Below are 13,775 nucleotides of genomic sequence, written 5' to 3'. Positions count from 1 at the left end.
TGTTTCTTCTTTCCTTCAGGATCTTCCCCTTATAGCTTCAATTCCAACTAAGAATAGAAGTAAGACCAGAAAAGGAAATATCAAGACAAGGAATGCCAAGGCCAGTAATTCTAGTATCATGCATATGATGGTTGAGTTTCCATGGTTTTATTTGCCTTTATTTCTATTCTAAAACACTGAGTGATGTGATCTCCTACTAGGCTCTGAACACAGGTCTGAAGCCAAGTAAATATGTTTTATTCCATAAATTTATGTTTGTGGGATGGCAGGGAGGTTGGAATATCATCTTCTGATTACCTGCTTTTCACAGCAACAATGATACATTAAATACATTAAATTTTCCATCTCCCTGATTGATTTAAGAATAACAAATTCTCAGTTCGTAGGATATATAAATATATAATCACTGCATTACACACCTGAAAGTAATATAATCTTGTATGTCAACTGTAACTGAAAAATTTAAAAAAAAAAAATTACAGATTCACTTGCCATTGTGAATAGAGAGTGGAGAAAGGGGTCAGTGGAATGGTCATTTTACAATTTTATGTGAGGATTGACCTCTTATTTTTTTTTTTAAAGAATAAAAATATACCAAAGTCAAAAGGTTTGGGTAAGAATATAAGGCTTCTAGGACTTTTTTGCTGTTTGTATAATTTGCAAAGAAGAGACGGTTGTTCAGTCAAGAATATGCAATCACAGCATATTTCTCTGGAGTGCTGTCATTCTTATGTGGAAACCATGTTAGGGAAATGTGGAGACTGTCTCCTGTCCAACTTTTGCCCACATTATTGCAAAGGCCTTTCTTGAGCACTAATGTTTTAAATATGTACTAAAGTATTAGAATGCCTTGTCTCCCACATTGTAATGCATTTTGGACAGGACGCTTTTAAATGTATTTACTTTTACTGCAAAGATCACTGGTTTAGGAGTCAGGTGACTTAGCCGATGGTCGCAGCTCTGTCGGTAATTGGTAATGTGACCTAGATGTTCTCCACCTCAGAATCCCTGCATCTTCATTTGCTCATCTGTACAATTAGTCTGAAGGCTCATATTCTTTGTAAAAATCTGTATTTCTATTATAAATTTATAGAAAACAACCATATTTTCAAGCTCAGTGGTTCCCAGGACAAAAATTTCCTGAACACCTGTATATGTCAGGCATTGCCTATTAAGGTGCGATATATACTAAGAGTAATAAGAAACAGCCTCATATTTAAAGTAGTTTACAATCTAATGGGAAGGAAGAACATACAAGCAAAGAGTCACAAACTCAGGTCCTACAGCAGCAAAGCAGGAACATAAATGAGTGAAACGGGTCAGGTGAGGTAGTGGCAAACTCTAAGGTACATGGCTCTTCTCAAGAGGGACGTTCCAGCCTGTGGTTACCTTGTGGAAATGGGGACTCAATATAGCCTCATATTTCAAATTTCAAAAGAAGCTAGAAGTCCAGCTTTTTATATGAAATCTCCTGTTTAAAAAAATTGTTGCCAACCAGAAATGCTTAAAATCATAATTCATAAAAACAAAGCATGTTTGCTACTCACATAAGTTCTCCAGTTCATCCAATAAAGACTTCTAAATAGGGAGATTAGAACATTATATATTCAGATGGAAAAGAATACAGTTCACAAAGATTATAGTGATTAACTCTGCCTATAATGATTTCTAAAAAGGCTTTCTAATTACATTCTATTTACTTGTCCATAGTTTCTGGCACTTTTTGTTTTTTTTTTAGAATGAGTAATTCATTTCACCCAGAGATCTGGGTGATGCTGTGTGCACATCTCCCTTATCTGTTAAGTAAATACATATTTGGTAAACTTCACAAGTGATCCTTTGGGATGTGTTTTGACAGTTCTGCTCATTCAGATTTTCTACTGCTTCATCTCCTGGTTTTACACTCTTTATTGAATTGTGAAAGTGGGATGTCTTTCCTGGGGCTCTGGTCTTGTTTCATAGAAGAGAACAGATTCATTCTCATTTTTGAATGGAGCTATAGTTAACATGGTTCCTTTTGTTTAACAACCTCAATTTACATAGTACCTGCTCATTCCAGAGCATCATTATTGATAGCACAGCTTCATTGACTGATATCTGAGGGCTCTGGGAATAGTCTTTGTTAATTATCTGCAGCAAACCAGGTAACTAAGGGGAGGTTCTACTACTATGACTTTGATGAAAGTAGCGCTGATGATTTCTTTTTAATTGCTTAAAGATAGATTTGATCATCTTAAAGCAAAATGGAATAAGTACTCACCTGCTAAGGAGGTAGTGTTAAATCACAATCACTTTACAAAAAAAAGGAAGGAAGGGAGGGAGGGAGGGAGGGAGGAAGGGAGGAAGGAGAGTGAGGAGAGAGAGACCTGGACCCTGGGCACTCTTTTCCTATATTTCTATGAAGAATGCATAAGTTTACCTTCAGTTTATATGAACGTATAAATTCCTGTAATAATGTCATCATCAAAGTGCTTGTAAATATTTTAAACTACACAGTAAATGCAAATGTCCTTAGAGGCCAAGCAGGCTATTGTATGAAGCAGTCCAGGGTTGCAGACTTGGGCAAACTGGAGAGTGTATAACCTTATCGAAAGCATTTAAGTTTGAGTTGTTTGTTGGGTTTTTTGTTTGTTTGTTTTTGTTTACATGGTTGGGGCGAGGGAGACAGGAGATGGGAATACATCTGTGGGCCTCATTTGACTCCTTATGCCCTAGTTTACTTTAATACTCTATAGAGAAAAAGAGGCATTGAGATTCTATAGTCACAGAGTCCTCATATTTTAGAGCCAAAAAGAGCACTAAGGATTATGTAGTCCAAGACTGTCATTTTACATTTAAAGAAACTGAAGCTGCGAAGGGAAGTGTTTTACCTAAATTAAGCCCCAATTGAATACTTCTTTATTTCTTTTAAGTGGGTCTTAAAGGCAAGGGGAATTTGGGGATCCTTCCTGAGAATGTATTTCTACGTTTTCCAACATGGTAACCATTAGCCACAAGTAAGTTGCTGAGTACTAAATTAGGGTTAAAAATTGTAATCCCTGAGCGTCTCTGTCCAATATGGTACCTAGCAGCCACATGAGGTTATTTAAATTATAGAGGAACTGAATTTTAAATTTTACTTAATTTTAATTAATTTAAATAACCTCATGTGGCTGCTAGGTACCATATTGGACAGAGACGCTCAGGGATTACAATTTTTAACCCTAATTTAGGACAATCTACTTTGAATAAATCTTATGCTACTTCACATATTACTTGAAACCAGTCAGCAGTATACTTCTATTTATCTACTCCATATCCTTTATGCTATGGTTTTCATCTGTTTAATTCTACATATGTTGTTATTATTTTTACTTTATTTGGATCTAAATTCTGTAGATCCAAATTTCATCTGTATCATTTTCTTTCAGCCTAAAGAATTTTCTTTAACATTTTTGTGGCTCAGTTCTGCTATATAATTGTCTCAGTTTTTAATTATCCAAAATTGTCTTTATTTCACCTTCATTTTGAAAGTATTTTTTTGCTGGATACAGAATACTAAGATGGCTTTTTTTCCCCGGCCTTTGGATTGTTGTTCATTGTCTTTTGGTATTATCTCTGGTGAAAAGTTAGCCCTCATTCTTATCACTGCTCTTCTGTATGTTATTTGTCATTTTTTCTTGACTGCTTTTAAGATTTATTATTTATCTTCAGTTTTTAGAAATTTAACTATGATGTGACTAGGTGTTGTTTTCTGTGTATTTACCTTGCTCAGAGATTGTTGAGCTTCTTTGATTTGTGCATTGACTTTTTTAAAGTAAAATTTGAAAAGTTTTAGTTATTTCTTTAAACATTTCTTCCATCCTGTTGCTTCTCTCTGAGAATATATTTTTCTGGGAATCTTTTTGCATGTGTGTAAGACCACTTGTTATTTCACAGATTATTGATACTATGTTCTTTTCTCTTTTTTCTTCAAATTTCTTTACCTCCTTCAATTTGCATAATTTCTATTAACTCGTTTTCAAGTTCGATGATTCTTTCTTGTATAGTGAAAGAAATTTTATTTGGTCCATCTGGTAAAGTGATTTTAGATTATACATTTTTTTATTTTAGAATTTTATTTGGTTCCTTTTTAGAGTTTCCATTTCTTTTCTGAAAAAGCCATCTCTTTATTCATTATGTTTACCTTTTCCTTTAAATTCTTTAAGAAAGCCGTAATAATTTTTTATATTTTAAATCTACTGCCTCTAATGACTAAGTTTTCTGTTGGACTACTTACTTAACTTACTTAAAAAGGATTATTCTCCTTTTTTTCCCTGCTTCTTTGCATGTCCTATAATTTTTATAGTATTCTAAACATCGTGTGAAAAAAGAACAGTAGAATCTGAAATAGAAACATTTTGAATTTATTTTCATCTGGAAATATTTTATTCTAGCCTGTATTTGATTAATGAACTGATCAGATTCTTCCCAAAATTAAGTTGAGCTGGTGCTGAGCTCAATCTCTAATCGAATTGGCTTCATCTAAGATTATTGCACCCCTAACGTACATCTATGCTGCTTTTTTAAAAAAAATCTTGTCAGTATTTGATCTGAGAGTGGGTTGGTCTGCAGTTTCCCATATTTTTGGCTCTCGTTTAGACTTAACTCATTGTCTCAGAATGCGATGTGAGCACTGTAAAAATATGTGGGAGGATATGATTTCTCTATACTAACCAGCCCCTCTACTGCCTCTTCTTTGGCACATTTGGAGATCAGAACAAAATTATCAGACCAAGTGGTTTGTTTTTGTGTTTAGTTCTCATCTAGATTCCACTCTGTCCAGTAAGATTACATTTTTATATAATGTTTGACTGACTTCTCCTCATCCCCGAAAAGTCTCTCGATGGAAGGCTCATACTCAGACCAGGCAATCACCACAGGTATAAACTTTGCCACACCTCTTTGTTCACATATGAGGTGCTTCTCTCTAAAACCTATCAAAGCTTCTTTGCCTACTTTGGACTTGGCCCAGACAAGAATGATAATTATTTTGTCTGGGTTTTTCTTGTTTCTATGGGTGTAGTTAGACATCTTTCTACATCTTAACTGAAGGCAGAAGTTCCTCATGTGTTTTAAATGGTCAGGTAACGAAAGATGGTGAAAGATCTGCCTTTTTCATTCTCTCAGCTTTCCAGGTATCAGGAATTTAAAAAACTTTGTGTATGAAAAACATCTATATTGAGGATAACACACCCACTCAGGGCATGATACCAGGGTCAATATCTAAGAGGTGTGCCGAATACCAAAGAATGACTGACCCACCCACTCCATGAACAGCTCTCTCCTGAGAAAGCTGTACATGACTTCCTTTGCTTTCACTAGATTCAGTGGCCAAAAGTTTTCAAGCCATGTCCAAAATTTAGTACTCCAAATTGTTAGGAAATAACACTTCGTGTTTTTCACTTGTCTGATTGGTATTCTGCAATATACATATAAAAAGACGTGTCAAAAATAGCTTTTTTACAGTATTTCTTTGCACTCCTGCATTTCACAGAAGTCCCTGTATGCAGTCAACAGCTGCATAATTTCAAATACCTTTTGCCTGTTACTAAAATTGCTAATGAAGTTTTTTCGAGTGCCAGAAAATAACCTTACCTTCTTTTATTCCTTAAAGAAGACTCATTGGGCTGTTTTCACTTTTAAAAATAATCCATTGGAAATCACATCCTTGATAAAGTTTGTAAAAAGCAAGTTAAATATAAATGCACTGAGGAATGACCATTAATTTCTGGCGAGTGCACTGCATATAGCATAATGGCTAAAATCCTTTTTTAATATTTTGAATTTATTAAAGGGAACATTTTCTGGTGAATTATATTTGAGGCTTTTCCTCTTTCAGCTGTGTTTATATTATAACGTGATATAAGCATTGGTCAATTCTGCCTTCTTATAGAGAATATTTTAATCTGCTTATCTCCAAAATACAAGTCCAATAATTTTTTTAAAAAGTTCATTCAGATCAGTCTTATGATGGCACCAGGTAGCATTATTATTTTATGAATAGAGAGCAGTGATGCTTTCAGCAGTACAAGATCCTCAAACTAAGTCTTATCTTTTATGATTGGAAGGCCAGTCCTTCAGGAAGTATCTTGGTAGATTTGTAGTTCCCTGCTTCTTTCTCCATTTCTTTGTGGGGTAGGAAAGTGTTGACTGCCTATTTTATTACCTACCCCCCACATATATTGAAAAGGAGAGGAAATGTTAGCCAAAATCAATTTTGCAGTTTGGGACCCAATAAAAAGGGCCATGGATCAAGGATATGATTCATTCTGGGTAATTGTGAAAACAAAAACTCACATTGTAAATGTGAGTGCCATACTCTCTGGATGATTCCCGGGCCCCCTGTGGAAAGTACAGGAAGGAACTTTTCTTTCTAGGAATTCATTCATCATGCTCATACTGACATGTAGAATTACAGCATACAGCATCCATTTCGAATTTTTATGTTTCCCATGTTTCTTACTCCCAAGAAGATCCTCATACAGTCAACAAGAATTTATAAAATTTATGATTTCTCATATTATTTCAATAGAGGGAGTATAGCTATTCCCATTCTAAAGGCACTCTGAAAGTTTAAAGAACTGAAAACTCCAGACTAGCATATTACATCTACATTTGTGTAAACCTATGAGCTTCTGTTCTTTATTGGTTCTTTTGATGAGTACTGACATCCTAAGTCAAGTTATTCAAGAAAAGTAAACCTAACAATGTTACTAATTTTGTAATGAAATAATCCCTAAATATCTAATACTATTCTGACCAAGGACAATCTATTTTAAAAATAATCTCCTCTATTTTGTTGTGTTGTTTGATTTTGATTTGATTGGAGTAGGGTAACACATAATGGAAAAAATATATACATAACTTTCTTTGCGTGAATTTTTTTTCATTTTATAAGAGTGAGTATTTCTAATGTGTTTGGCCTGGAATTTTCTTTGTTAGGGTATTAAAATTAAAGGTAGCAAGTAAGAAATTTTTTAAAAAATTCTGAGTCCAACAAATATATGTTATTTATGTGTTAAGACCAGGACATGTATGCTCTTGCCAATCTCTCTTGCCATATGGGGTTGGTACTTTGGATGCTGAGTTATATCTTAAGCAGCAAAAAGATTGAGGGAGAAATTTATGACTCCTGAAAAGGCCTGAGCTCTTTACCTCTTGTTCCATTGATTCCTTCAGTATCAGACTATAGATCCATTCAGAATGGAGTTTTTATACTGGTGAACCTGACAGATTTGTGGCTCTGTTCCCTGCATTTCAATGGGGACTTCTCCAATGCCGTACTTGATAAGCTTTGAAAGCAAGAATAGATCACAAACCTTTCATGTACTCCATTTTTCACTTCATTTGATTTTCTCGTTGTTTTGTTCCTTTCACAAATACTTACTGGGAACATTACTAGTGATAGACATAATGGTGGTAATAATAAACTAGGAGTAATAATCTCTTATTTCCTATTCATTTGAGGTTACATATTATAATACCATCAATCTTGGTAGGAGAAAATATTGTATAAATAGTATTTTGCTGAAATAACCCCATATTGATGGTGTTCATTAATATTAGAGATTTTAAAGTAAAAAATGAATTAAATTGCTATATTATATTGATTAAAGGAATTCAACATAATGGTAGCACCTAACAGAATGACAGAATTGAATATCGTAGCTGTTATGAAATAAAAGAAAAAATTCAACCCTAGTTGTGTCTTCCCTCTCAACCATTGGTATCATCTTCCAACCTTTATGATGCCTCCACTGGGAACCATACATCTTATTCAATTTTACCTTGAGGATAAATTGTATGAAGGTAATAATAAAAAGTTAACGTCTATCTGAGAGGAAGTAGTATACTGGGAAGTTATTATACTAGAAAGAATTTTCAGAGTTTATAGATGTCAAAAATGTTTTTATGTTATTGTATTTAAGCCTTTTCTATTATTTGTATTTTCGATTATGAAAGGAATATATAGTACCATTTCTTTTCTGGTATGCTGAGAAATACAACTCTAATGTAACATTTGCCCTTTAACAGCTAAATCTTCACTACTGGCATGGAAGTTCCTTGAGTGCAAGGGTTTGATCTTATGTACTGGCCATGTCCCCAACATCTATACCTGGCACAGAGTTAGGGACTCAATGATTATTTGTTGAGTGCATTGATTCTCATGTACTATACAATTAGATGTATTTGTATGGTACCCTAAAGCTTTCAAAACATTTTTACTTAGGTTATCTCATTTGGCTATAACAACAATTTTGTGAGAAAGGTAGGACAGATATTTTATTTTGTGAATAAAATCGTAGTTCAAGTGGGTTATGGCAGATCTAGGATAGGAGGAGGTCAAGGTCATAATAATTCTTTTTTTTTTTTAACATCAATCACCGTCATTCAATAAATGCTTATCGTTATAGGCCAGTCACTGTGCTAAATATTTTAACTGAATTATCTTACTTAACCCTTCAGACAACTCCATGATATAGAATTATCATTATTATCTCCATTTTAGAGGTGAAGAAAATGAGGCACAAAAAAGTTAGGTAACTTGTGCAAGGCCACACAGCTAGTGTCAGCGCTGGAGTTTAGGCTCAAGCAGTGTGAGTTCACAGCCTACACTCTCAATATGGCCTAATCACTGCTCTACAGTTTTTAGGATGTCCTTCTAAAATGTTGGTCAGTATACATACACGAATCAAGTTACCACCATAGGTGATCGTTTAATGACTTAATTTAATTATTTACTGTTATTAAAATGGATGCTTTTTTAATGTTTCTATAAGTTCATAAGCCAGAGATGATTGTTGTAATAGGTTATAGTTGAAGAGATAAGAGAAAAAGAAGTGTAGAATAAGGTAGGTAAGTTGCCAAGATTAGGAGAAAGTCAGATTGTCATTCCATTATAGAATAAGGCACCTCTCAGGGGATGGACAATGAGTCTGAAAACAAAGTTTATTCAAGGCAGCTGATTTTTGTGTCAGATATTGTAAAAGATTCTACAGTCTTGTAAAAGATTCTGCAGTGAGAGGAGAGCCAGCCAATGCCAACCAGGCAGCAGGGGAGAACCTCACTGGAACTCAGCAGTGTGGCTTTATAATGAATGTTCCCACCTGCCTGTGTCAGCATAACAGTTTGGAAGTTCTGTCTCCAGCTTGAGCTCTCCTCAACTACAGGTTAGGGAGTTTACCTCCTCTGTATCAAATATGCACGGTAGCTGAGAACACACTAAACAAGCCCTTGCTTTAAGAGAGCAGAAACCTAGAGCTGGTTCCACTACCAATAAGCTGCAGTTATTGACAGTATGAGGACTATTTATGTAGGACAAATACATTAAAATTAACATTATTCCAAATGGAGTTTCATTTACATATGCAAAATAGTACAATAATGAAGTAGAAAAGGTAGAGTAGAATCATTAATATTATTTATAACCTGTAAAAACCAAAGGCTGAATTTCATGATGATCATAAAGAAACCGTTGGACCTGGACTCTCCATCTTGACAAATAATAAGCTGAGGTGGCCTTGGACAAGTCATAGAACCTCTAAATTATCATTGCCGTGTTAGTCATATGCTATAGGTTGAATTTTAAGTCACATCTCATCATACCTAAGTTAAATAGGTAAAGTTATCAAATGCTTTTTTTTTGTTTTTAGCCTGTAGTGGCTAATTTTTTTTTTTTTTACCACATCTTCCTCCCCGCTTTCTACCCCCTTGCCCCTACCCTGTTCGTTTGCCCCGTTTGTTTGCTGCTTTTAGGTTTATATTCCACATATAAGTGATATCATGTGGTTTTCAACTTTTTCTGTCTGGCTTATTTCGCTTAGCATGATTATCTCAAGGTCCATCCATGTTGTTGCAAATGGCAGTATTTTTCAAGTACATGACTTGAAATGTGTGTCTGATGTATAATATACACTTAACTTAATATTAATTCTGAACCCATTGTCATTTTAATACTTCTGAAGGTTATTCTCACTTGCCCCCAAAGTCATCTTTTCTTACTCAAGTTTCTTTTCCATAGAGCAAATTGGCCAGGAGATGTTGGAAAACCTCAGTCATGACAGAGAAAAAATACAGAGAGCACGTGAAAGAGTAAGTAGAAGTTTTTTCACAAATTCAGTAAATGATAAGACGTAAAATCAAGGGTCTTTAGCACATGCGTACACAGTAACAATTACATAGATGTAAGTATATTTAAAAATGGCTAAGGTGACAGAAGGATGTAGGGCCCGAGGAAAGGGGAAAAAAGAGTGTGGGATGGAGTAAGACTATGCTGAGATTTTATGCCCCCATCCTGAAATGTCCCTGCATAGATATTTTATTTAGGTCTATAGCTGAGAAAAAGGTCATCGAGGGAGATTTTGGCGTATGTCAGGTCTTTTAGAGTGAAAGCTAAGAACATTGACCTCATTCTCCCTCAATTCATTTTGCTTCCATTTATATTACTAGGACTTTGCTCATTCATAAATTGGAAACAAAATAATTACCAATATATATTAAACTTTGTCAGCTTGTGAGATATTTGCTTTTATATCCAGTTCACGTATCCCATTTAAAACTTCTGAAATTCTTTGTTACATGTGATTTTCTAAATCTAAGAATTTTCAGAGATTGTATAGGTGTTAAAAATGTATTTTAGCATACATAGCAATTTTTTATGAATTGGATTGCCTATCATAAAAGGAAATTATTATTTGCCAGTGCACTTGAAAAATAATCAAGTTGCTTGAAGTTTTGTTTCAACGTTGCTCTTCTCCTCCTAGCTTCGGGAAACAGATGCTAACTTGGGGAAAAGCTCCAGGGTTCTGACAGGGATGTTGCGAAGGTAAGAGCAAGGTAGGGATGCATCTTCCTCTCTCTTTGTTTTTTTAACTGTGTTTTTCATCTTGTTGCAATTGGGCATTTTCCATGCATGCAAGTTTCTGCTCTTAGTACCGTGTCGAGACCTTTTTGAAATGACAGCACCGATATTAACTCTTGTTTGGACAAGGACACATACTGAGTACCTTAGATTACAGAGAAGGGTTACCTCAAGCTACAGAAAAAAATTAGGGTTAGACGTGAAGTATTTTTTCATTGCCTGAGGAAGGCGCCGTGAGCCGAGTGACTTTATTTTCTACTTTGATAACTTCCTTCTTATAGAGGGAATGTGGGCCTGTGGTATCAAGAGCACACTTGGTCTGAGCTCTGCTCTGTGTTGCCTTGTTTTCATTCCTTTTTGAAGAGACACTGTTTGGGGAAACATTTTGATTTTATGTATACTTAAAGATGGTTTTGGAAATTTAAAGAGTATCTGAATAATCTGAATTCACGTGTGTGTGCAAACACATGTTAATGTTTTATACGTGTAACTAACCTTTGATTGATGGAGAATATTAGGGAGAGTTTGAAAATAAATGAATGAATACAGGTAATATTCTATATTTTGCATTTTTCGGAGGGGAGTGAAAATTTTTTGGCTGGTATGAAAATTGGAGCCATTTTTTACCTAGGTAGATTCAGCATGGAATTATTTTGCATTCAGAATTTACCAACTAAGAGTATCATCTAGCATAACCTTCAGTTTTGAACTGTGGATGGAAATGTGAATGGAGAAAGTTGGGAATTGCTGCTATAATAGTTTATAATTAGAATTTGAAAAAAGAGGATCTTTTTTTCTCATTGATACTATAGAAACAATCATTTGAAAGTAAGTAAAGTCTTCTCTGATCATGTATTCATGGGGTGGTAATTTGCTAAAAGTATGTTTGCTGCGTCAGAGATGGATTGCATGAACCAATCAGAGGTATAGCTGTTGAGTCTCCAAAGGTGGATGTGATTCCTCTATCAGGCAGATCAGTAGCAAGTCTAAATAAAGTTCCTGGGACACTTCCAGCCTGCGCTGACCTAAGGCTACATGCCCCTCCCTTCCTGCAAACACAGTCCCAATTCAGAACCATAAACCACCAAATTCTCTGATTAAGAGTAGTATGTAAATGACCTAGAAAAACTCAAAATCCACAGAGAAGTGGCGAATGAAAGGAATGCTTCAGTGCCTATAGACAATAAAAAAGAAAAAAAGGAAACAGCTCTCCATGACTTCCCTGAGAGAGCTCTGCGATGTGAGCTGTAACGAATATTCTGCATGTGTCTCCATTTTGTCAAATCTCATTAAAGAGTCATCCTGCTTTATGTCAATTGAGCTGTCCAGAAATCATTCATCATTTTTAGTGTAAAAAAAAATCATGTGGTTATTTAAATAATATCATATTAATGTTAAAGTTCAGCTGTCATTTAATGGTATGGCTTAATCAGATGTAGCATTTAGGGAAAATAGTTTATTCGGGCTCTACGTGGCTTTCAGGTTGGCAGATTCAAATAAGGATTTATGAGTTTCTGAACCAGTGTATTTCTGTCCATGTTTCTGCTTGATGTACCTCACCCTTTTGTGCAGGACACTGCAGACACTTATTTCAGCAAATAAAGCATCTCCTCATATTGCTTTTGAATAAATTTGCAAGTCATTTAGAGAGGGTGAAACACAAACAACTCCCGCGACCTTTGACTGGGCTTTCTTTAGGGAAATCATACTAACATGGTTGATTCAAAAGCCTACTGGAGAAAATTACTCCGCTGAAGTCTGCTTGGGGTTCTCTTTGTAGGCAAACTCAGTCAATCACTGACTCATCACCTTTGGGGATCTGTCTAGAGTGTGAACAGAAATAAAATCCCTAGGCGGACATCACCTTGCTATGTCTGCACCAAGGAAACTCTTATGTCCACCTGTGCATGTTGGTGACTGTTTTTTACTAGGTTATAACTGGAATCTTGGTATCAGCCAAGGTATCCAGGTACTTTTAATTAATACTGCAACCTGAATCTTTGGGAATCAAATGCAGACGGTGGCTTTGTTTTAGTTTCTGAATACTATCCCACATAATATACAATTTCTTTTAGACTTGGGAAAAGGCAAAAATATTTTACCCAGTTCTTTATTATTTCTTATTATTCCCTGGAAAAACAGTGTCTAGATAAATGGAACCAGGGTTGATGTGCCAAAGTCTTTTATTTAATGCTCTGATTTTGCTTCCTCTGTTCGATCCCTCCCATCTACATGCCGTTGGTCACTTCCTGCACTGGTGAGGTTTGTTTCAGAAGGAGAAGTCACATTCTCCTATCAAATTGCACGGCTACATCATGCTTCTTATTTAAGAAAAGTTGTAATATTGAGCTGTGTACTCTGTCATCTTCACAAATGTATAAAGGAAATGAATATCCTCTCTGTGAGCTGTAGGTGTTGACCTGCATACAACATAAGCTAACTTATTTTCACCTGATAAATTCTGTATGACTGAGAATAGGTAAATATTCTACAATACACCAAATCAAGGAATCATTTTATTTAAATGAAAGAATGGTGATGATTTTTTAATTTTTTAAATTTAGATTGCTTTTAAATGTGTGACATCAACGGAAATGTCATGACATGGCCCCTCATTTGGGTCATTTTTCTTATAGTGATTAATCTATTCTGAAGACAGGTGAAACCAATGTTTCATCAATGCCAAAGTCTGTATATAAATACATCCGATTATGTGTAAAACTGACCAATAACAGATAGGAAATAAAATGAGTAAGTGGCAGTCACTGCCACTTATACTTAATCTTTTATTAACTTCAAAGGAGGTTTTTTAAAAAAATCTATTTCTTTCCTTTTTTCCTTCCTTCTTTCCTTTCTTTTTTTTTTTTTCCACTTATTCACTTCCTCAGTAAAT

At 35.0% G+C, this 13,775-nt stretch overlaps 1 protein-coding gene across 10 annotated transcripts in view; it reads left to right on the top strand.

Moving 5' to 3' along the window:
• VTI1A (vesicle transport through interaction with t-SNAREs 1A) overlaps nt 1-13,775 on the top strand; it is a 348,076-nt gene that overhangs the window by 181,252 nt on the left and 153,049 nt on the right. For 8 of the 10 annotated variants that reach the window (XM_039871209.1, XM_039871212.1, XM_039871210.1 and 5 more), the window contains 2 exons: nt 10,043-10,113; nt 10,785-10,846. In XM_039871209.1, coding sequence (XP_039727143.1) covers nt 10,043-10,113; nt 10,785-10,846 — 133 coding nt within the window. Of the gene's footprint in view, nt 1-10,042; nt 10,114-10,784; nt 10,858-13,775 lie in introns of all 10 variants that reach the window. The other 2 variants (XM_039871216.1, XM_039871215.1) reach the window with 1 other exon arrangement.

This window comes from Pteropus medius, unplaced genomic scaffold, assembly GCF_902729225.1.
Source record: "Pteropus medius unplaced genomic scaffold, Ma_sr-lr_union100, whole genome shotgun sequence".
Classification (NCBI taxonomy): Eukaryota; Metazoa; Chordata; class Mammalia; order Chiroptera; family Pteropodidae; genus Pteropus; species Pteropus medius.
The sequence above is the reverse complement of the archived record's forward strand: the minus strand, read 5'-3'. Positions and strand labels throughout refer to the sequence as shown.